Genomic DNA, 24,883 nt, shown 5'->3' with positions numbered 1-24,883 from the left:
GTATTTTGACATGACCCTACTAATCTTTGATTGTTTCCTTGATTCCAGCATACGATGTTCCAGGCCCATCTTGTTCCATTTCTCAACCTCAGAACTGCAATCCACCATTTCTCTGGGGAGCCCTGGTTTTTGTTAGTTGGAAATGATATTTCAAGGGTGCAGTCTGGGTGGGTGCTAGGGGCATTCCTCATCATTAGGTTGGTCATTGCTTCTACGCTTTTTCTTTTGTTGTTGTTGTTGTTGTTGTTGTGATGGAGTCTCAATCTGTTTCGCAGGCTGGGGTGCAATGGCATGATCTCCGCTCACGGCAACCCCCGCCTCCCAGGTTCAAGTGATTCTCCTGCCTCAGCCACTGAGTAGCTGAGATTACAGGTATGCGACACCATGCCCAGCTACTTTTGTATTTTTAGTAGAGACGGGATTTCACCATGTTGGCCAGGCTGGTCTCAAACTCCTGACTACAGGTGATCCGCCCACCATGAGCTCCCAAAGGGCTGGGATTACAGGTGTGAGCCACCATGCCTGGCCTCGAAGCTTTTTTTTTTTTTTTTTTTGAGACAGAGTTTTGCTCTTGTTACCCAGGCTGGAGTGCAATGGCACAATCTCAGCTCACTGCAACCTCCGCCTCCTGGGTTCAGGCAATTCTCCTGCCTCAGCCTCCTGAGTAGCTGGGATTACAGGCACGTGCCACCATGCCCAGCTAGTTATTTGTATTTTTAGTAGAGACGGGGTTTCACCATCTTGACCAGGATGGTCTCGATCTCTTGACCTCATGATCCACCCACCTCGGCCTCCCAAAGTGCTGGGATTACAGGCTTGAGCCACCGCACCCGGCCACCTCTAAGCTTTTTAATGGAAAATTTTTAAAAGAGAAAAACACTTTGTGAGTTTATAACGAAACAATTTCTAATATCAAATACTTTTATCCTAATATATGCAAGCTCGGTGAAAGAAAAAAGTGCCTTGAGTAGTAGAATTTGCCATTCTGTGGTAGCAAGACTTCCCAAAGGTGATTTCAAGATACTGACTTGAAGGCCGGGCGCGGTGGCTCACCCCTGTAATCCCAGCACTTTGGGAGGCCAAGGCGGGCGGATCATGAGGTCAAGAGATAGAGACCATTCTGGTCAACGTAGTGAAACCCCGTCTCTACTAAAAATACAAAAATTAGCTGGGCATGGTGGCGCGTGCCTGTAGTCCCAGCTACTCAGGAGGCTGAGGCAGGAGAATTGCTTGAACCCAGGAGGCGGAGGTTGCGGTGAGCCGAGATCGCGTCATTGCACTCCAGCCTGGGTAACAAGAGGAAAACTCCGTCTCAAAAAAAAAAAAAAGAAAAAACAAAACATACTGACTTGATGTTGTTAGTCACAGAAAACAGAGTTGAGAGGAGGTGCTTGCAATCAGCTCCCATGAGCTAGGATCAATTTTTTTTTTTTCTTTTTTTTGAGAGGGGGTTTTGCTGTTGTTGCCCAGGCTAGAGTACAGTGGCACGATCTCGACTCACTACAAACTCCACTTCCTAGGTTCAAGGGATTCTCCTGCCTCAGTCTCCCAAGTAGTTGAAATTACAGGTGCCTGCCAACACACCAAGCTAATTTTTGTATTTTTAGTAGAGACAGGGTTTCACCATGTTGACCAGGCTGGTCTTGAACTCCTGACCTCAGGCGATGCACTCACCTCGGCCTCCCAAAGTGTTGAGATTACAGGTGTGAGTCACCGTGCCTCGCCTAGTACCAAATTTTATTCCAAGGACAAGGGGCGGGGGGGGGCAATCGATGTATCTGAAGAAGAGGAAAAAGAGGTCAGAGGTGTGCAGGACGAATGAGGGCGGGGCGGGGGGCGGCGGGGGCTAAGGTTGTGTGGATATCTCCTCTGTCTCTCTAGATCCACTCTCCACCCCTCACCCTCTGCTGTGCCCTGGGAAGCTGGCCACATGGACTGCATCGCTGTCTCTCTCCAGCTTCTGGATGGGTTTGGCCAACAGGTAGCACTACCAGGAGAGTGGAGGTCTGGAAAAAAGCGATTCTGCTGGGCCACTGGGAATCGGCTGCCTCTCTCCACCAAAGGCCAGAGCTCTGGCCAGGAGGCTCCCTTCAAACAATCACCTCTCCACACAGCAGTAAGCAATTCCCCCAACTCCCTGCCGGCCTAGAAAGCTGATGTTTCCTGCTGTAACTAGCCTCGAGGGGTCCTGCCATATGCCTAAGCCCCACCCTGTCTCTTTATTAACTTCTCTTCCTATTACTGAGTTGGATTGTGCCACCTGTGTTCTGCTGGGTCCCTGACTGACACACAGAGGACCAATTAAGGCCTCAATTACTGAGGGGTTTCGTGGCCTGAACTGGATCGTGTTTGTATTAGGGTGGAAGAGGTGGTGGGAGAATTCTAGAGATATTTAGGAAGCAGGATGGATTCACTGGACACTGGGGGAAGGAACAGTGGAGCATGGGGCCGCCCAGTCCTTCTGAAGATGTGTTCTGTGATCAAGAAAGTTTGGGAGATGCTGTATTCTGTCATATTTGGAAGTCACAACATATATTTAAAAGCCCTTAGGGCTGGGTGCGGTGGCTCACACCTGTAATCCCAGCACTTTAGGAGGCTGAGGCAGGCGGATACCTGATGTTAGGCGTTTGAGACCAGCTTGGCCAACATGGGGAGACCTTGTCTCTACTAAAAATACGAAAAATTAGCCAGGAGTGATGGCAGGTGCCTGTAATCTCAGCTACTCATGAGGCTGAGGTAGGAGAATCACTTCAACCTGGGAGGCAAAGGTGGTTGCAGTGAGCCGAGATCGTGCCATTGCACTCCAGCCTGGGAGGCAGAGTGAGACTCCTTCCCAAAAAAAAGAACAAACAAAAAAAAAGCTCTTACAAGTTCTACAGTCAAGAAACTTTGCTTAGCTTCATGTAGGGTAGCTTTCCCCAAACGCATCTGACCACGCAATCCCCTCCCTTAATCTTTAGGAAGTTCCTATTAGCCTTCGATGAAACTCATGCTCCATGAATACATTCTTAGAAATCCTGGAGGAAAGAGGAAGCTAGGCAGAGCCCGACTTTAAGCGTTCAACAAATGGTAAAGATGACCTATGAAACAGAAAAGCAACAAAATGCATTTGTATGTCTCATGTGTCAAAGCGTTTTGGACTCCATTCTGCATTTCTGTTTCGGTAAGTTTGTTTAAAACTTTTGTTCTTAAATTGCAGATATTTGTTCTTTGTAAATGTTGACCCCGCACTTGTCTAGAAACTAATTTTGATGCGATATGTAAGAATGTGCACTTGATAAACTTAGGCTACTTGCTCATAGCCACTGGCCTTTGTTTCTGGAGAAAAATATTCCCAATTCCCATAGGGTTGGAGGCACAAAGATCTGAACAGTGGGAGTTGAAAAGGCACAAGACAGAAAAAATAATGTGACGAGAATTAAAGTCGAACTTCTCCTGTTTACAGCTAACTCGGAGGCCAGGTGCAGTGGCTCATGCCTGTAAGCACAGCACTTTGGGATGTCAAGGCAGGCGGATCACCTGACGTCAGGAGTTGGAGACCAGCCTGGTCAACATGGTGAAACCCCATCTCTACTAAAAATACAAAAAATTAACTGGCCATGGTAGTGCACACCTATAGTTTCAGTTACTCCAGAGGCTGAGGCAGGAGAATCACTTGAACCCAGAGGTAGAGGTTGCAGTGAGCCAACATTAGACCACTGCACTCCGGCCTGGGTGACACTGCAAGTCTCCACCTCAAATTAAAAAAAAAAAAAAAAAAAAAAGGCTAACTCAGAAACAACCATAGTTCCCAGAAAAGAGAACCAGTGCCCAAACACCTCCATCTCCACTAAAAAAGAAACCAGGCTCCTTGGAGAAATGGTTGATTCTGGGCCAAGCAAACAAAGTACAAGATGAACCTAAAATATTGGGTGCCTAGAAGGGAAGAAATACTAACACAGTGAATTAAAGTGTAGTAAAAGGACACAGATGGTAAATCTGGGATAATTTTAAGTACCAAAATAATAACAGTAATTGTAATTCATTACAATTAGAATTCATGAGCCCATTCTGATATAAACAAATAAAGGGGAAAAGGGCAAGAATTATCAATGGATGCTAAAACTAGTGAGTACAGGCTTGCTGAATAACAGGATTTTTAAAAAAAAAATTTTATTTTTATTTTTTTTGAGACGGGATCTAGCTCTGTTGTCCAGGCTGGAGTGCAGCGATGCGATTTTACCTCACTATAACCTCCACCTCCCAGGTTCAAGCAATCCTCCCATCTCAGCCTCTTGAGTAGCTGGGACCATAGACACATGCCACCACACCTGGCTAATTTTTGAATTTTTTGTAGAGACGGTGTTTTGCCATTTGCACAGGCTGGTCTTGAATTGCTGAGCTCAAGCAATCCTCCTGCCTCGGCCCAAATAACGAGATGTTCATATCATCTCAGATTATCCCCCTTCCAGATAATTAGAGATTACAAAAGGAAATAATAGAAATTTTTTAGTGAGCCGGGAGTGGTGGCTGATGCCTGTAATCCCAGGACTTTAAGAGGCCAAGGCGGGTGGATCACAAGGTCAGGAGTTTAAGACCAGCCTGGCCAAGACAGTGAAACGCTGTCGCTACTAAAAATACAAAAATTAGCTAGGTGTGGTGGCACATTCCTGTAATCCCAGCTACTTGGGAGGCTGAGGCAGGAGAATCACTTGAACCCGGGAGGTGGAGGTTGCAGTGAGCTGAGATCATGCCACTACACTCCAGCCTGGGCAGTAGGACGAGACTCTGTCTTAAAAAAAAAAAAGAGGGCCAGGCGCGGTGGCTCACGCCTATAATCTCAGCACTTTGGGAGGCCGAGACGGGTGGATCACGAGGTCAGGAGATCGAGACCATCCTGGTCAACATGGTGAAACCCCGTCTCTACTAAAAATACAAAAAAGTAGCTGGGCATGGTGGCACGTGCCTGTAATCCCAGCTACTCAGGAGGCTGAGGCAGGAGAATTGCCTGAACCCAGGAGGCGGAGGTTGCGGTGAGCCGAGATCGCGCCATTGCACTCCAGCCTGGGTAACAAGAGCGACACTCCGTCTCAAAAAAAAAAATTTTATAGTGGAGAAATCTGGCAGATACCACCTTAACCAGACAATCCATGTTTAATATCAGTAATGGGACACTGACATCGTGTCCCTCCTGATACGGCTAAACTGAGACAAACCAACCATTGCTCCTGTGTGATTCCTGCCGAGAAAGTGCATCATCTGAAACTAATCATGAGCAATCGCAAGACAAACCCTAATTAAGGAATATTCTACAAAATAATTGACCTGTCACTTCACAAATATCCAGTCATGAAAGACAAAGAGACTGCACAATTGTTCCAGATTAAAGTATCCCCCAAAGAGACATGATACCTGAATATAGTAAGTTGTCCTAGAGTGCCTTTTGCCGTAAAGAATATTATTGAGATTGGACGTGGTGGCTCACGCCTGTAATCCCAGCACTTTGGGAGGCCAAGGCAGGCAGAGGTTACAGTGAGCTGAGATTGAGCCACTACACTCCAGCCCAGGGGACAAAGTGAGACATGAAACTCCATCTCAAAAAAAAAAAAAAGAAGAAGAAAATGTATGAGAACAACCACCTTTGGTCGAAGTTGTAACCTAGACTGTAGTCAGTCAGTGGGCCAGATCTGACCTATGGTCTGTTTTTATACATAAAATTTGACTGGAAGATAGCATGTCTATTTGTTTGTGTGTTGTCTATGGCTGCTTTCGTGCTACAATGGTGGAGGTGAGTAGTTACAAGGAGATGAGATTGAGAACATATGATCTGCAAAATCTAAAATATTTACTAGATAGCCCTCTATAGAGAAGAAATTTGCAAGCCCCTGACTTAGCAAGGATTCGTGTGAATGAATGTAAATTTCCAGTGTTTGCCTTCCTATTCCTCAGAGGGGAATGGTGCCAGGATGGTCCACAGGACTGAGGATTTCCAAAAAAAACTCTGAGGTTTTTAGTTCTTCCCTTACCAGAGCAGCTACATCAGCACCTAGAAATAACTTAGGTAGAGAAGTAATTTTGCCACTCTGCAGGCCAGATCACCCGGGCCCTGCTTCAGAGTGCAGGTTCTGGATTCTAAAATTCACAGTGTGTATGACTTGTGCAACCTCTCTTTGCCTATGCCGTAACTTTTTGAAAAAGAATTATTATTGGCCGGGCGCAGTAGCTCATGCCTATAATCCCAGCACTTTGGGAGGCCGAGGTGGGCAGATCACAAGTTGAGAAGTTCAAGACCAGACTGACCAACATAGTGAAACCTTGTCTCTACTAAAAATATAAAAATTAGCCAGGCGTGGTTGCACACACCTGTAATCCCAGCTACCCAGGAAGCTGAGGCAGGAGAATTGCTTGAACCTGGGAGGTGGAGGTTGCAATAAACTGAGATCATGCCACTGTACTCCAGCCTGGGCAACAGACTGAGACTCCATCTCAAAAAAAAAAAAAAAAGAATTATTATTTCCTTTGGACACAGGGTCTCACTCTGTAGCCCAGGATAGAGTGCAGTGGCCTGAACATGGCTCACTGCAACCTTGAACTCCTGGGCTCAAACAATCTTCCATCCTCAGCCTCCAAGTAGCTGGCAATCTAGACATGTACCACCATACTCAGCTAATTATTTTTATTTTGTAGAAATGGGGTCCTGCTGGGCCGGGCGCGGTGGCTCAAGCCTGTAATCCCAGCACTTTGGGAGGCCGAGGTGGGTGGATCACAAGATCGAGACCATCCTGGTCAACATGGTGAAACCCCGTCTCTACTAAAAATACAAAAAATTAGCTGGGCATGGTGGCGTGTGCCTGTAATCCCAGCTACTCAGGAGGCTGAGGCAGGAGAATTGCCTGAACCCAGGAGGCAGAGGTTGCGGTGAGCCGAGATCGCGCCATTGCACTCCAGCCTGGGTAACAAGAGTGAAACTCCGCCTCAAAAAAAAAAAAAAAAAAAAAAGAAATGGGGTCCTGCTAGGCCCAGGCTGGTTTCAAACTCCTGGTCTTAAGTGATCCTCCTGCCTCAGCCTCCCAAAGTGCTGAGATTATAGGCGTGAGCCACTGCACCTGGTCTGCCTTGACTTTGAACTTCTGTCTGGGTAGGGACTTTCCAGGGGCAGGCCTACCTATCGCTGGCCACACAAGGACCAATGGTAATCAACAAAGCACAGCTTAACGAGCTGATGCCAAAATGCCTGAGAACGGAAGTGAAGGGGAAAAGCTATTAAGAAGCAAGCTGATTTATACTCTAGAACTTCAGGAGGACCAGAGGCACCCCAAGAGTGGAGCGACAGGGCTGACAACACAACAGGGTGGAAACTACGTGCAAGGAGCCGTTAGATGCCCAGATCTGCTCCCTAACTGCTCAAATCTGGGTGACTACTTCTTCCTTCCCTAACTGGACACAAGACGTGAACTCTGGGGCAGTTTAGCCAGAAAGATTCTGCACTTAGGGTGAGACAGAGCAAAAGGTGGGTGGATGTACCATCTGAAAACAGGGGGGTTACTAGAAAGTCTACACAGCAAACACAGACCTGCAGCTTCTCTTTTCTCTTTTTTTTTTTTGAGACGTAGTTTCACTCTTGTTACCCAGGCTGGAGTGCAATGGCGCGATCTCGGCTCACCGCGACCTCCACCTCCTGGGTTCAGGTAATTCTCCTGCCTCAGCCTCCTGAGGAGCTGGCACGTGCCACCATGCCCAGCTAATGTTTTGTATTTTTTTAGTAGAGACGGGGTTTCACCATGTTGACCAGGATGGTCTTGATCTCTTGACCTCATGATCCACCCGCCTCGGCCTCCCAAAGTGCTGGGATTACAGGCTTGAGCCACCGCGCCCAGCCGCTCTCTTTTCTCTTTTCCCACTTAGCTTCTGGAACACCAGTAGCCAGGCTTACATACCTGAACAGAAGACTGGACAGTTCTTCGGGCAGAAGAAATTGACCTGTCTGAGGGAAGAATAAACAGAAAAACCCACACACGAACAAAAGAAAGCCAGAGCAAACCCTAGAGATAGTGATATTTGGGGGACATGAAATGAAAAGCCGGGTCTCCCATCAATCATCCTACAGTAAGGCTTACCAGTGAAGACGCTCTGCACACAGAGCTCCTAGCCTGTCATTTAGAACGAACTCATACTCTTTCTTATTACTTTTTCCTAATTTTAACAGTAATACATGCTTGTTTTAAAAAATGCAAATAATTGCCAGGCGCGGTGCCTCACACCTGTAATCCCAGCACTTTGGGAGGCTGAGGCGGGCAGATCACCTGAGGTCAAGAGTTGGAGAAACCCCATCTCTACTAAAAATATAAAAAATTAGCCAGGCGTGGTGGTGGGAACCTGTAATCTCAGCTACTCAGGAGACTGAGGCAGGAGAATCGCTTGAACTCGGGAGGTGGAGGTTGCAGTGAGCCAAGATAGCGCCATTTTACTCTGGCCTGGGCAACAAGAGCAAAAACTCCATCTCAAAAAGAAAAAAAAGCAAATAATTCAGAAATGTATAAAATAGAAGATAAAAGTTGCCTGGAGTCCCTACATTCCCAAAGGCAACTATGGTGAACCACATCTTGATAATGTTTGTAACAATTTTTCTATTCAAATATAATAGGTCCTAGTTAAGTTCCTGTAACAAAGGCTAAAATAATAGGGTTTTAAACAAAATCCATCTTTCTGTCTCAGTCATGTAATAGGCCAGAGGCGGCCCACAGCTAATACTGTGGTTCCCCTGTGCTGGGGATCCAGGCTCTTTTGCGACAATTGGGCTGTCATTCTCAACACGAGTTTTCATCTCATTGTCTAAGATAGCTGCTCTCTGTCTCAGTCTTCAGAGATGGGATCTTGCTCTGTTACCCAGGCGTCAGTACAGTGGCACGATCACTGCAGCCTCAGACTCCTAAGATCAGATCATCCTCATGGCTCAAACAGCAAAGCAGCGCATTCAGTGACCTAAATGAAAAGCATTTCCAGGGAAACTCTTCTTAGCCAAACTATCAAATAGGAGGGGAAAATAAAACCATCTTCACCAAAACCAGCCTCCTGAGTAGCTGGGACCACAGGTATGTGCCACCACCCCTAGCTAATTTTGATTTTTCAGAGATAGGGTCTCCCTTTGTCGCCGAGGCTGGTCAAGTGATCTTCTTGCCTCAGTCTCCCAAAGTGCTGGAATTACAGGCATGAGCCACTGTGCCCAGCTGCTGCTCCCAATCCTGTGACAACAACCACAGGGCAGTCAGTGAGAAAGGCAGAAGAGAAAAAAGGCCATTTTTCTTTCATATGAGGATAGAATCCCAGAGTTATCCATATTACATCTGCTCACAGCCCTTTGGGCAGAACATAGTCGCATAACCACAGCTATTTGCAAGGAAATGTCATCTTCGGCTGGCTTTAGCTGGGCCTAGATGTGCTCAGCTAAAGCTCAGGATTTCTTTTTAAAAATGAAGAAGGGTCCAAGCGCTGTGGCTCACACCTGTAATCCCAGCACTTTGTGAGGCCGAAGCCAGTGGATAACCTGATGTAAGGAGTTTGAGGCCGGGCTGGGCAACATGGTGAAACCCTGTCTCTACTAAAAATACAAAATATGAACCAGGTATGGTGGCAGGCGCTTGTAATCCCAGCTACTGACGGGAGGCTGAGGAAGAAGAAACACTTGAATCAGGGAGGCAGAGGTTGCAGTGAGCCAAGATTGCGCCACTGCACTCCAGCCTAGGTGACAGAGAAAGAATCTGTCTCAAAAAAAAAAAAAAAAAAAAAAAAGGAAGAAGGAAGAAGGGGAGAATGAATACTGGGAGATAACCAGTGATCTTTGCTACAAAACACACACACACACACACACACACACACACACACATGTGTATAAATAAGATGCAGTCTAGCTGTGTCGCCCAGGATTGAGTACAGTGGCACAATCTTGGCTCACTGCAACCTCCTCCTCCTGGGTTCAAGCGATTCTCCTGCCTCTGCATCCCTAGTAGCTGAGATTATAGGCACTCACCACCACACCCAGCTAATTTTTGTATTTTTAATAAAGATGGGGTTTTCGTCATGTTGGCCAGGCTGCTCTTGGAACTCCTGACCTCAAGTGATCTGCTCCCTTGGCCTCCCAAAGTGCTGGGATTACAGGCGTGAGCCACTGTGCCTGGCCAGCTACATACATATATTTAAATTTTTTTTATTTCCAGAAACAAGGAATCTATACATATTTAGTGTCTCTGACTAATAGAGAGTCAAAGATCACCAGAGGCTTGAGGAAAGCCTCTAGAGGAAGATCAAAATGAACAAATAAAAATGAATTCAGACAAAACAGAAGCTGACAATATGAGGAGTAGGACAAAATGTGAAAACAGAAGTAACCTAAAATTAGTATCATAGCCATGCAGTGAGTACAGACTGCTATTCAAAGAAGAAACTTTAGGGAGCACTTGTTAATCCTGTTTTCTCTTTTTTTCGACAGCTCTTATTCATCCTTTTTTTCTCTTTTGAGACAGTTCTTTATTAATCTTTTTTTTTTTTTTCTTTTTTGAGAACGGGTCTTGCTCTGGTCAGGCTAGAGTGCAGTGACACAATTGTGGCTCACTGCAGCCTCAACCTCCCAGACTCAAGGGATCCTCCCCACTCAGACTCCTGAGTAGCTGGAAATACAAGCACATACCACTATGCCAGACTAACTTTTTTTTCTCCATAGAGACGAAGTCTCAATATGTTGCTCAACCTTAATCTTTTCAATTAAAAGATAATGGTAAAGGCTGGACACGGTGGCTTGTGCCTGTGATCCCAGTACTTTGGGAGGCTGAGGCAGGCCGATTACTTGAGATCAGGACTTTGAGACCAGCCTGGCCAGCATGGTGAAACCCTGTTTCTACTAAAAATGCAAACAAAACAAAACAAAAAACCACAAGCTGGGTATGATGGCAGGCACCTGTAATCCCTGCTACTCGGGAGGCTGAGGCAGGAAAATCGTTTGAACCTGGGAGGCGGAGGTTGAAGTGAGCTGAGATGGTATTATCGCACTCCAGCCTGGGTGACAAGAGTGAAAGTCCATCTCGAAAAAAAAAAAAAAATGGTAGGAATAAAAGTTCAACAGAAGGATTGGAAAATGAAGTTGAGAAAATGTATCAGGAAATAGGAGAATAACAAAAGACAAAGAAATAGAAAAATAGGAGACAAAAGATAAAATTGGAAAAGCAATCTAGGAGGTCCATTAACTAATGAAAGTTCCAGAAAGAGGCCAGGCACTATGGCTCCCGCCTGTAATCTCAGCACTTTGGGAGGCTGAGGAGGGTGAATTGCTTGAGCCCTGGGGTTCAAGACCAGCCTGGGCAAATGGCAAAAACCCGTCTCTACTAAAAATACAGGAAATTAGCTGGGCTAATTAGTGGTGGTGTATGTCTGTAGTCCCAGCTACTCAGGAGGCTGAGGCATGAGAATTGCTTGAACCTGGGAGGTGGAGATGGCAGTGAGCCAAGAGGGCGCTACCGCTCTCAAGCCTATTTTTTAGACAGAGACTCTGTCTAATAAATAAATAAGTTTCAGAAAGAGCAAAGAAAATGAAGAGAAGACATTCACAGGCTCTTGCGAGGAAAAATAGAAGTTTTATTTGAAAAAAGAAATTAAAAGAAGGCCAGGCGTGGTAGTGCACTGCTGTCATCCCAGCACTTTGGGAGGCTGAGGCAGGCAGATCTCGAAGTCAGGAGTTAGAGACCCGTCTGACCAACATGGTGAAACCCCATCTCTACTAAAAATACAAAACAATTAGGTGGGCAAGGTGGTGGGCACCTGTAATCCCAGGTACTCAGGAGGCTGAGGCAGGAGAATTGCTTGAACATGGGAGGCGGTGGTTGCATTGAGCACCACTGCACTCCAGCCTGGGTGACAGAGCGAGACTCTGTCTCAAAAACAAGACAAAACAAACAAGCAAAAAACAGGTCACCTACAAAGGAAAAGGAAACCAGATGTGAGTGGCCTTCTCAGTAGCAACACTGAAAGTGAGAAAGCAGCAAAGCAGTGCATTCAAAGATCTAAATGAAAAGTGTTTCCAGCGAAGCCCTACTCTTAGCCAAACTAACAACCAAACAGGAGGGGAAAATAAAACCATCTTCACACACAGTCTCAGAGATTTCATCTTTTACGTCGACCCTTTTCCTCCCCAGGAAACTATTGGAGAACGTACTCCACCAAAACGAAGGTGTATACATCAAGACGGCAACCTGGGATGTGGGAAGCAGAGGTGAGAACACAGGAGACGGGAGGAAGCTTGGGGTGATGGTGAGGGGGACTCCACCACAGCAGTGCTGTGGGTTGGGAACAGCCCAGGATGTGGCTGGAAGACACGGCGCTCCAGAAAAGAAGCCTCCCCCAAACCAGTCATTCATAGATTCGGTCACATGTTTCACAGCTCTGTCGAAGTTTAGGAAAGGATGTATAATGGCTTGAGAGAAATCTAAGCAAATCAACAGCAGAGGCAATTTTTAACTCCAACAAGACATTTGTACCAAAATAGAACTATGCTATGCTATGTGAACACTTAATATTGCCAAGCACAGTGGCTCATACTTGTAATCCCAGCACTTTGGGAGGCCAAGGTGGGATGATCCCTTGAGCCCCAGGGTTCGAGACCAGCCTGGGCAACACAGCAAGACTTGACCTCTATAAAAAATGAACAAAATTAGTCAAGCATGGTGGTGCACACCTATAGTCACAGCTACTTAGGAGGCTGAGGTGGAAGGATTGCTTGAGCCCAGAAGATCGAGGCTGCAGTGAGCCAAGACTGTGCCACCGCACTACAGCTGGTGACGGAGTGAGACACTGTCTCAAAATAATAACAATAATGAGAAACACTTAATATTGATTTACCAAGAATGATCATTTAACTACATTGAAAGAAGGAGGGTGGAGAAAATTATATTTTTGTTGGGGCATAAAATGGACAAATCATCATTTTCTGTGATAGAAAATGAACAGTTACTATCTAAAAATTTAAAATATCATAAAATGGCAGGATTAACTTCAATTAAAGTAGGACTCGGGGGCCAGATGTGGTCGTTCATGCCTGTAATCTCAGTACTTTGAGAGGCTGAGGTAGGAGGATCACATGAGCCCAGGAATTCAAGACTAGCCTGGGCAACATAGGAGGACCTTGTTTTTACTAAAATTAAAAGAAAATTAGCTGGGCGTGGTGGCACACAACTGTAGTCCCAGCTACTGGGGTGGCGGGGCTGAGGTGACAGTCTCTGAGACTGCAGTGAGCCCTGATCTTTCCACTGCATTCCAGCCTGGGTGACAGAGCAAGACCCTGTCTCAAAAAAAAAAGTAAGACTTGAGAAATCTTTTTACAATTGTAAGCCTATAAATTACACTTTTTAAACAATTCACCTGTATTTATTTGATTAGAAAATTGTCCCAGCTACTTAGGAAGCTGAGGCAGGAGGATGGCTTGAGCCCACGAGTTCAGGTCCAGGCTGGGCAACATAGTGAGACTCTGTCTCTTAAAAAAAAAAAAATCAAAAAAATTAAATTTAACATGATTAATCAAATAAGAACAGAAGTAGAATGAATACACTCCAAATCGGATAGCAGAAACAGGGAACCAGAGAGCAGATATGACAGATGCCTGTGCTGGTGAATTGGTAGACAGATATGGTAGATTTAGCTCAATACCCATCTCAGTATCTTTCCACAGTCATTCTGACATTGCAGAAGCTGAAAGGTTGAACCTACATTCCCTTGCAGCAGGGATTTTAGACACAATTTTGGTTTTTCCAATCATTTCCTCTCATGAAATGTATAAGGTGGAAGTGACGTGGAGTCTGTGTGTGCTATTTATGCTGGAGAGTGCTGTGACGGAGGTGTTTGCTATTTCTCTTTTTGTTGTCTCTTTGTCACCCAGGCTGGATGGAGTGCAGTGGCGTGATCTTGGCTCACTGCAACCTCTGCCTCCCAGGTTCAAGCAATACTCCTGCCTCAGCCTCCCAAATAGAGTAGCTGGGACTACAGGTGTGTGCCACCATGCCCAGCTAATTTTTATTTTATTTTTTGTATTTTTAGTAGTGATGGGGTTTCACTACATTGGTCAGGCTAGTCTAGAACTCCTGACCTCAGGTGATCCACCCACCTCAACCTCAAAAAGTGCTGGGATTACAGGTATGAGCCACTGCACCCTGCTTTTTTCCCTCTGACGCCCAGGCTGGAGTGCAGTGGTGCAATCTTGACTCGCTGCAACCTTCCCGTCCAGGGGTTCAAGCAATTCTCCTGTCTCAGCCTTCCTAGTAGCTGGGACTACAGATGCATGTCACCATGCTCAGCTAATATCTATATTTTTAGTACAGACGGGGTTTCACCATATTGGTCAGGCTGGTCTCGAACCCTGACCTCAAGTGATCTGCTGCCTTGGTCTCCCAAAGTGCTGGGATTACAGGTATGAGCCACTGTGCCTGGCTAGTGTTTGGTATTTCTGCAGTGGCTTCTCATCATGACGATATGCTTCAAGAGCTGGTAAGTGTCGAGACGGCTTTCCCATTTAGTAGATGGCTTCCTGATTTCAAAAGAGGCAGTGTCTCCTTTGGTGGCTCAGTTTTGCAGCATAGCTCTCCAAGTCATTCCTCAAAGTTCGACCTGGAGGCTGGTGCTTCAGCCCTCCAAACAAGTCCAGAAGCCATTTTACACCCTGTAATAAATCCTTTTGTACTTAAACCATCTAGAATGGTTCTGTTTTCTGAAACTGGAACCAGACAATGTAACAGGAAAGTGGAAATAAAATGTAAAGAAAAAAGCCGCCGGGCGCGGTGGCTCACGCCTGTAATCCCAGCACTTTGGGAGGCCGAGGCGGGTGGATCACGAGGTCAAGAGATAAAGACCATCCTGGTCAACATGGTGAAACCCCGACTCTACTAAAAATACAAAACATTAGCTGGGCATGGTGGCGTGTGCCTGTAGTCCCAGCTACTCAGGAGGCTGAGGCAGGAGAATTGCCTGAACCCAGGAGGCGGAGGTTGCGGTGAGCCGAGATCGCGCCATTGCACTCCAGCCTGGGTAACAAGAGCGAAACTCCGTCTCAAAAAAAAAAAAAAAAAAAAAAGCCAGGTGCAGTGGCTCACACATGTAATCCCAGCACTTTGGGAGGCTGAGGCAGGCAAATTACCTGAAAGCAGGAGTTTGAAACCAGCCTGACCAACATAGTGAAACCCAATCCCTACAAAAATATAAAAAATTAGCTGGGCTTGGTGGCAAGAGCCTGTAATCCCAGTTACCTGGGAGGCTGAGGCACAAGAATCACTTGAACCCAGGAGACAGAGGTTGTAGTGAGCTGAAATCATGCCACTGCACTCCAGCCTGGGTAATAAGAGCAAGACTCCATCTCAAAAAAAAAAAAAAAAAAAAAAAAAGCATGGTAGATAACACAAAATACAACAGAAAAATAAATCCAATTTTAATTAATAGCTAAATTCTAGCTAACAGAGATATATTTTCAGATTAAATGTTCTAAGAAAGTCCAGCTGTATGCTGTGTCTGAGAGACAGGTGAAAAACAATAGAATATTATAAAGGAATTGACACAAATATATCTTGGAAACATAATGGTGAGGGGAAGTTGCAAAATGATGATTCAGTATCATGTCATTTTTGTAAAGTTTAAAAACATTTATTCCATATAGCATTGCTGAATCTCTACATCATATGTAATAAAAGTTTAAAAGTACAAAAATAAAAAAGTACAAAAGTACAAACTGGAATGATATGTACGGTGACTGCCTCCGGGGAGGAAGAAGAAATGAGATTGGGGCCGTCGCTATGTCTAATTTTCTATGTGTTTAATAAATCCCAAGTACATGCAGCAAAATGTATTACTGTTTCATCTCCATGGTAGGGGGCGTGGGTGGTATTAACATTATTTTCTGTACTCTTCTGAAGGCCTCTAGTATTTTCCACTTTACAAAACACGGACACATTCTCAGGGCTCTCCTGGACATCTGTGCACATCAACATTCATGGTGAGAGTAGCTTTTGGACTCCAAAGAGGAAACTCGCCGGGAGTCGTGGCCCACGCCGGTCATCTCAGCACTTTGCGAGTCCAAGGGAAGCAGATCGCTTAAGCCCAGGAGTTCGAGACCAGCCTGGGCTAAATAGCGAGACGCCACTGCTACAAAAACATTTTAAACTAGCCGGGCGTGGTGGCCTCCGCCTGTGGTCCCAGCTATTTGGGAGGCAGGGGTGGGAGGATCGCTTGAGTCCGGGAGGCCAAGGCCGCGTTGAGCCGAGATCGTGCCACTGCGCTCCAGCCCGGGCGACAGAGCGAGACGCCCCCCAAAAGAAGGGGAAACTCGCGGAGGCTGAGCGCTGGTTCTCCCAGGTGGGGTTGGCACCTGCTGAAGCTGCCACAGGCGTGAGGAGGCCACAGGGAGACCTGGAAAGAACCTGGAAAGGGGCCCGGGGCTGCGGCGCGGAGGCGGCTGCAGGGCCGGATGCCGTCTGTGGTCTGAGCCGAACGCGAGGCCGTTTTTAAAGCTGAGGCTCAGCTTTGGTTGACGGGGGCGGGTAGGGGTGGGGGTGAGAGGTCAGGAAAACAGGCGGGAGGCCCGGGGCCTGCGGCGGCAGGGCTGAGGGCAGACGTTCGGCCCCAGGCGGAATGAGCGCGCCCCTCAGGGGCCCGAGGTGACCTGCTGGAGGTCCGGTCGCCCGGGTTCCACCCCGAGGAGAAAATCTTCATAATTGGGCGGAGGGAGGGGGATGCGGGCACAGGCCGTGTTCTCCACGTCGCGCAGACGCAGCGGCCGGCCCCGGGTCGCGGAGGCCCCGAGGAGCGGCACCGCAGCGGCCCCGTGACGCCGGGGCGCTGGGCCGGGCTGAGGGAGTCCTCCCGGGTGGCCGGCGGCGGATCCCGAGCCAGGCCGGGGAGCGGGGAGCGGGGAGCAGCCCTCAGCGCCGAGAGCTCCGGGCCGAGGCGGGCGGGAGGCCGAGGCCGGGGCGGGGCGGGGCGGGGCCCGGCGCGGGGGGCGGACCTCGGCGCGCTCCCGGCCGCTCGCTGGGTCCAGGGCCGCGGCGGCTCCTCTGCCCGGTCGGGCCGGACGACGGGCTTCGGGCGGCGGCCGGGGCGGCCTGCGGACAGACGGGAGGGCCGAGGCGCAGGCCCCGCGGCCGCCGTCTCCAGCTTCTGCCCGCGCCGGGCCCGCGCCATGGCCGCCTCGCCGGGCTCGGGCAGCGCCAACCCGCGGAAGTTCAGTGAGAAGATCGCGCTGCACACGCAGCGACAGGCCGAGGAGACGCGGGCCTTCGAGCAGCTCATGACCGACCTCACCCTGTCGCGGGTGAGGGCCTGGGCCGGCGCGGGCGGGGGCGGCCCTGGTCGCGGGCGGGACCCGCGCGGCGGGTGAGAGGTCGCGGGGCCGAGGCGATGGCGGGGCCGGGCGGGGGCTGCGCCCGGGAAGCGGCGGCTGGGAGCGGAGCCGGAGCGGCCGCGGCCTCGGCGCTTCCCCGCCTGGCGACACCCGCTAGCGGTTCGCGGTCCCGGGCGGAGGTGGGAGGGTCGTCGGGCCCCGCGTGCGGCGACGTGGGCCGGGGTGAAGCCCGCGGAGGCGGTCGGCTGGGCGGGGGCGGCCTGAGGGCGGGAGGAGGACGCGGAGACCCGAGAGGAAATCGCGAGTCGCGGGGAGGCCGGCCGGGCGGTGCGGCGCGGCTTCTGGTCACTCCGAACATCCCCGCTAGCGAGCCCTGCCGCGCTGCGGGCGTGGAAGGCCGCGGGCACCCCGGGGTCCCACGCGCCCGTGGGGGGAGCTCTGAGCACAAGCCCGTCCGGGGCCGGCCCTGGGGTGGCTCGGGGTGTGGGAACCACGACGGGATTCCGTGTTGAGGGTGAGGCTGTGCTCCTTCTACTTCTTGGAGGTCCTTTATTGGGTCCAGTTGACGTGGTTGGGCCCCGGATATTTAGTGAGAACTGACAAGCGTCGCTGGTGACTGGGGAGGGACCCGGAGGATTGAGTAAGGCGCGAGCCGGGACAAACACCTGGGGAGGTTAGGTCACCGCTGAGTGAGGCAGTGGAGGATGGAGAGCCAACCCGAGTGCCCGCGCAGGACTGTAGAGAAGGGAGGTCAGCAGCAGTAAGGCTGGCCTTGACGATCTTGAATACTGACCTTGGAGGACCATCGGGAGGATGGGGGAGGATCTGCAGATACCAGGGGACCGAGGTGGAGGAGGCAGCTGGAAGGAGAGCTGAGAGCAGAGTTGCAAACCAGCTGAGTTGCAGACACGTTATTTTTTGGCCAGCGCAGTGTTTGGGAAAAATTCTTGAATCTGTTGCCAACATTTTTAAATTGGAAGACTTCCACACAAAATCCAAATTTCCTCATTTATATATATTAAAAATTGGAAGACGTGGTAACACTAATCCTGAATTTCTACCGACCACCTGGAGCTGGGTGATGGTGGCCCTTTCAAAAGCAGCAGGAATTCTAGTTTGCCATCGTTTACACCACTCTCTGTCACAGTCCCCCAAGGGGAGGCTAGGTGACAATTGGCATTTATACTCATGATGGTATTTTCTTTCAATGAAGTTAAGGAAAAAGTGAAATATTTCCTATACTTACATTTCTGTTCACACTGAGAAAAAATAAATGTATATAGAGAGAAAGAAGCTGAAGATTTCAAGAGAATGTTTTCTTATACCCTGTCAGCTTCACTCATTAATTACCTGGCTGGCATCCGCTGTTATTTACATTTGTGACCTTGGTTAGACTCAAGGATGAACTTGGTAAGCTCAGAGCACATTGAAAAGAATGGGTGTGTGAAAGCTGAGGATTAGTGCTGGGGCCTGTATTGTTATGTGTCATTTAGATACATACCATATATTGTTATGGACAAATGCATTGTATATGTCTGTATACCTGTGGTACATCCAGTCTTCCACCCCATTCATGAATCTCCTTTAAAATATCCCTGACAGGTAAGGTCCTGAGTCACTTACAGACTGTTTTTTTTTTTTTTTTTCTTTTTTTTGAGACGGAGTTTCGCCCTTGTTACCCAGGCTGGAGTGCAATGGTGCGATCTCGGCTCACCACAACCTCCGCCTCCTGGGTTCAGGCAATTCTCCTGCCTCAGCCTCCTGAGTAGCTGGGATTACAGGCACGCGCCACCATGCCCAGCTAATTTTTTGTATTTTTAGTAGAGACGGGGTTTCACCATGTTGACGAGGATGGTCTTGATCTCTCGACCTCGTGATCCACCCGCCTCAGCCTCCCAAAGTGCTGGGATTACAGGCTTGAGCCACCGCGCCCGGCACGTACAGACTGTTTTAAAGGCAAATCATTTTTCATAGATTCTCACTGTTGACTTACTTTAAAGTAAAAAAAAGTATTTTCTTCCTTTCAAGAGACCATGCTATAGCTCAAGGTCTCTTGAATTTAGCAAGCCTAATCAACTGTGGCCCGTATGATAATTCACTTACCACTTTATTCTAATTACTGTAAAATTGTGTCATTTTGGGCTTCACCTGGTACAGGGAACCATTTACATGTTCATTCTGTCCTTTTTTTCTTCTTGACCGGTTATAAGTGAAGTAATACTGCTTGGCTTCATCGTGTTCATAAACACATCTGTAAATGATAACACTGAATTTGCCCACTAATGTTTGCTTATTTAAAAATCTTATGGGTGGTTTTCATAAAGAAGTCATCAAATTAGAACACTTCTCATAGAGAACTCTTAGATTCCCAGCGTGTCTATGAAGGACATGTCTCTAAGGATCTGAAGATCCCAGTTGGAGAAGTATCCACCTAGTTCATAGTTGGTAACTGGATGGCAGACATACTGACTTTCCATTACTAGCCCATGACAGACAAGCTAATTGATAGGGCAGACATTGCTGATCAATCTAGATGCTCTTTCCCCACTGAGCCTTTGTTGGGCTTCAAGTCCTTCTCTACGTAATCAAAGCAATCCTTCAGAGTTGGAGTTAACTCCTGTTCACCTGATGGGTGGGATAGACTAGACTGGAGAATTTTTTCTAGCTTTAGAAGTCCATGGCCAGTCGTGGTGGCTGACGCCTGTAATCCCAACATTTTGGGAGGCTGAGATGGGTGGATCACCTGAGGTCAGGAGTTCAAGACCAGCCTGGCCAACATGGTGAAACCCCGTCTCTACTAACAATACAAAAATTAGCTGTGCATGGTGGCGTGTGCCTGTAGTCCCAGCTACTCGGGAGGTTGAGGCAGGAGAATCGCTTGAACCCGGGAGGCAGAGGTTGCACTGAGCCGAGATTGTGCCACTGCACTCCAGCTTGGCGCGACAGAGTGAAACTCTATCTCAAAAAAAAAAAAAAAATTAGCTGGGCGTGGTGGCAGTCACCTGTAATCCCAGCTACTCAGGAGGCTGAGGCAGGAGAATCGCTTGAACACAGGAGATGGAGGTTACAGTGAGCCAAGATTGCGCCATTGCACACCAGCCTAGGTGACAGAGTGAGACTCCATCTCAAAAAAATAAAAAGTCCAGTGTTACCAGGAGGCATTTTGAAAAGGAATCTAGGAGGAGTAGTTAAGTGGTGGCACCGGGAATGGTAAAGGGAGGGAAGAAAGTGGAGGCAGGTGTGCCTGGGAAGAGGCTGTTATGTTGTTGGTTTTTTAACGTATTCATTTGCCAGTATTTGAGTGCCCACTAGATTGTTGTTGCGTGTGTGTGTGTGTGTGTGTGTGTGTGTGTATGTGAGGGAGGAGGGTGAAAACATGGGGCAGTCCTTCAAAGATCTTACTAATTTGTCCCATATATTTACTTATTGAGTGAGCTGTAGTGTGTGTCAGGGGTTAGGGTGGACACTGGGTATATAGTAATGAGCAAGTGAAACACAGTGTCCTAATGGATTTTAGGATTTAAGGAGGAAAACATTCATTTAATAAGACACATTTTGATGAATATAACCAAAGCAGAAGTAGGTGGAGCTCTGGACACATATGGTAGGGAGTTCTCACCTCTTCCAGTGGCCTAAAGGCTCAGTGGGAGTCAGGGAGGCATTCAAGGGTTTGTGTGTTGAGGGTGGGAATATGTTGCAGGTACGGGGAATGGAGCTTCAGTAAGGGGATGAGGAGGGTGACGTGAGATGAGACTGGAGGTGTCCACAGGGATGAGGTTGTAGAAACAAGATTTGGAACTTGATCCTAAGGACAATGGAGAGTCACTGAAGGGGTTGGACCACGGGAGATCTGCATTTTTAGAAGATTCCTCTAGCTCAAGCATGGTGAGTGGAGGAGGAGGGTTTTAGTAGGAGATATGATAGTGGCGTTTATTAAGATGGTGGCAGTTGGGAGTCAGAGCGGTGAGCAGATTGATACTTAGGAGGTGGGAAGGACTGGATTTGTGAATGGGTGAGGAGGGCGGGAAAGAGGGAGGACTTAAACCATTTCAGGGTGTCCTTCATTAAGAGGAGGAGCAGGTTTGGGCTGTGCAGAAATGCTGAGTTGGAGGTGCCTGTGGGGCAGGTGGGTAGAGATGGTCCGGCAGGCAGCTGTTTAGATGGCTTTGGAGCCTGAGAAGGAAGGCTGGGCTACTGAGAACGAGGAAATATTTGGTGTGGAGCCACAGAAGTAGATTTGGCTGCCTGGGAAGAATTGATGGAACAGATACTGTAAACTGGGGCCTGACTTCTGTATTCGGGCCTCTAACATGTTTTTGGTTTTGGCCCAAAATGTGGTTAGTTGGTTGACTGGTTGGTTTTAGTTAAGGCTGACAATGAATATTGTTACACCAGTAATCCCAGCACTTTGAGAGGCTGAGTGCACAGATTGCTTGAGCCTGGGAGTTCTAGACCAGGCTGGGTAACATGGTGAAACCTCGTCTCTAAAAAAAAAACATATATATATATATATATATATATATACACAAAAATTATCTGGACATAGTGGCACATGCCTGTAGTCGGAAGGTGGAGGTTGCAGTGAACTGTGATTGTGAGTCTGCACTCCAGCCTGGGCAACAGAGACCCTGTCTCCAAAAAAATAAATATTGGGATTTTATAGTAAAATCTGGACTTTGGCTTCTTTTGAAAAGTTAGATAATCTAACGACACTAACCTGACATTTCTGGTTGGCAGCAATTGCCTGAAGCCGAATGGTGGCTGCCCCATTAGAAAGCCAATGGATGTGGTCTTCAGTTTGCTACAGGCCCCATCACCCTCAAAGATACTCTTTGCAGTGATTCCAGGCAGGTTCACTTAGAGTCCCTGCTTGACAGCTGTAGGCAATTGAGTTTATGACCCTTGTCAGAAAGTGAGTGGTGAAGAGGGCCTAGGAGGAGCCCAAGAAACGGGCTTTTGAAAGGGAGGTGGAGGAACCAGCAAAGAAGGTTTGAAGAGCAACCAGAGGGCTAGGAGAAAGCCAGGAGGACTCCTGTGAAGAGGAGGGAAGGCCGACCAGCTTTACCCAGTGCTGCTGACTTGGGCTGACAGGAAAGATGTGTCCTTTGGTCTAGTCATGTGGAGGTCATCGGAGGAGGTCATCAGTAACTTCAGTGAGAGATGCTGCATTCTCAGGGTGCTGGGTGAAAGGTTAATTGTAAGTCGTTGAGGAATGGATGGGAGGGAATGGAGATAGGGTTGGAAATTTCCAGAAGTTTGGCTGTGAAGAGCAACTTGTGTTAAGGAACCACAAGACTAACTCAGCATATCAACCTGGAGTGTTCATTTGACTTGAATATTTGGGAAGACTCATAATTTTCATGTGAAAATAAACAATAGATAAGACAATAGTAGTCATAGATTAGTGAGGTCTCAGAATGGAGGCGAGAGAGAAGATGGAAATACTAGGTTTGGGCTAAATATTGAGGACTTTTCCTTTGCTGGGCACTGGAATCCCTTTCATATGTTGTTAGCTCCCATAGTCCTCAAAATGACCCCGTGGTGTGTATATCTGGAATTTTCCTCATTTTGTGGGTGAGTAAACTGAGGCTTAGAGAGGTATAGTGGCAAAACTGGAGTGTGGATCTGGCTGTCACAGTGAATGTCTATATACTCAGCTGCTTTAATTTTCCCCATGAGGATCTTCAGCTGCTTTTACTCCCCACTGTAAGGTATCAGCATCACTTGTGGAAAAGACTTTTCTTTCCCCGTTGAATTGCTGTGGCAATTTTGTTAGAATCAGTTGGCCATATATGTGTTGGTTTATTTTGAGGCTCTCTTTTCTGTTCCAGTGATTTGTCTGTCTCTCTTTTTGATAATAGCACACTGTCTGTATTACTATAGCTTTATAATATGCCTTAAAACCTGGTAACCTAAGTCTTCTAACTTCTCTCCTTTTAAAAAGTGCTCTGGCCAGGTGCCATGGCTCACGCCTATAATCCTAGCACTTTGGGAGGCCGAGGTGGGCAGATCGCTTGTGCCCAGCAGTTATAGATCAGCCTGGGTAACATGGTAAAACCCCATCTCTCTAAAAAAAAAAAAAAAAAATATATATATATAGAAGCTGGGCATGGTTGGCACGCGCCTGTAGTCAGGAGGCGAAGGCTGCAGTGAGCTGCGATTGTGACACTGCACTCCAGCCTGGGCAATAGAGACTCTGTCTCAAAAAAAAAAAAAAAATTGCTCTGACAACTCTAGGTCATTTGCATTTGCACATCCTTGAATTTTAGATTTATCTTGTCAGTGGCTCTAAAAGGATCCGCTGGGATTTTGGATTGTAATGCTGTTGGCTATTGTGAGACTTTCTGGAAAAGGAATTAATGAGGCCTGGATCTCATTTTGTGTAGGCATTAAAGAAAATTCCAGTAAGGTGTGTGACTGTAAGCCAAAGGTTGCTAACTCAGTAAGTGAGGCGGGTAAGGAAAATGAGTGGAGGAACCAGTAATGAGGTGATTGTGGCAGCTGATCCTGGGCCATCATGGAGGAATAATAGGGTACAGTGAGGACCTGGCAAATCCTATGTAAGGGGGTGGCCTCTTGTCAGCTTTATCCAGTAATGCTTACAAGAACACAGGTTCAGTGTTGTCTGAGCTTTCAATCAGGAGAAGTTGTAAATCCAGATTTTTATGCAGGGTCCTAGTTTTTTCAATTGAAATTTAAAACACTGAGTGGGTCCACGTCTGGTGGGTAAACAGAACTCTCTCTCAGTGAAATGCAGTCCGTGGGCTGCCAGCCGCTGACCTCAGCCTTAGGCTAATCATTCTTTGGTTCACATGTTCATCATCTGTAAACTTGAAGGTGTTGAAGACAGTCTCAAAATTCTTTTTCTAGCTCAATGCGTCTACGTTTCAAAAGAAGAAAATGTCAGAATGTTTCAGTTTTAAGAGGTAGTTGAGAAGATCAGCAATAATGATAGTACCTTGAGAAGTTGTCCCTAGCTTTACATTTGATATACCGCTGTTGTGCCTGCATCACTTAATCCTCACTTCATCTTGTGAAGGAGGCATCAGAGTCCAGGTTACAAAGTCATGTCATCCGATTCAAAGTCCAGTGTTCTTTTTAAACAGTCTTTGAAGGCTCTGGACATTGGTGCTTTGGGAGGGAGAGTGGTTGTGGGGGACTGTGAGATGGCCTTCCACTCAGTTGAAGGCAGGTCCCTCTCTGGATTTAGAACTCAGTTTGGTTGAAGTGTCAAGGTTTTTGGGGAAGAGTTGAGCCTTTGTGAGTAGTCTCCTAAGGCAGAAATTTCAGCCCACTTTCATCTTAGCCGGTGCCTGGCATACTACCAGACACACAGTTAAGTTCTTTGTATCAGTAAATCAATGGATAAATTGGTGCTTCAAAGAAGAAATCAAAGGCTTTAAATCAAGATGGCTGAGAATTTTGTCCAGAGAATTTCAAGAATAGTCAGATGCCTCTGGTAAGTACTTTTAGAATGTTAAGATTGAAAACTGAGAGACTTCATTCCTGTAACTCCGCCCCTAGATGGAAGAAGCTCAGTGT

At 47.5% G+C, this 24,883-nt stretch overlaps 1 protein-coding gene across 4 annotated transcripts in view; it reads left to right on the top strand.

The window, feature by feature from the left end:
- The first annotated feature begins 16,985 nt into the window (after positions 1-16,985).
- The window catches only part of CRTC3 (CREB regulated transcription coactivator 3), a 117,801-nt gene continuing 109,903 nt past the window's right edge, over positions 16,986-24,883 (top strand). For 3 of the 4 annotated variants that reach the window (XM_039479854.2, XM_074400046.1, XM_039479853.2), the window contains exon 1: positions 16,986-17,311. In XM_039479854.2, the coding sequence (XP_039335788.1) occupies positions 17,180-17,311 (132 nt within the window). In that variant the 5' untranslated portion in view covers positions 16,986-17,179. Of the gene's footprint in view, positions 17,312-17,634; positions 24,801-24,883 lie in introns of those variants that run through there. The other variant, XM_074400047.1, reaches the window with a different exon arrangement.

The sequence above is a fragment of the Saimiri boliviensis genome, chromosome 5 (genome assembly GCF_048565385.1).
Source record: "Saimiri boliviensis isolate mSaiBol1 chromosome 5, mSaiBol1.pri, whole genome shotgun sequence".
In the NCBI taxonomy this organism is placed as follows: domain Eukaryota; kingdom Metazoa; phylum Chordata; class Mammalia; order Primates; family Cebidae; genus Saimiri; species Saimiri boliviensis.
This window is presented reverse-complemented; position numbering and strand designations above follow the sequence as displayed.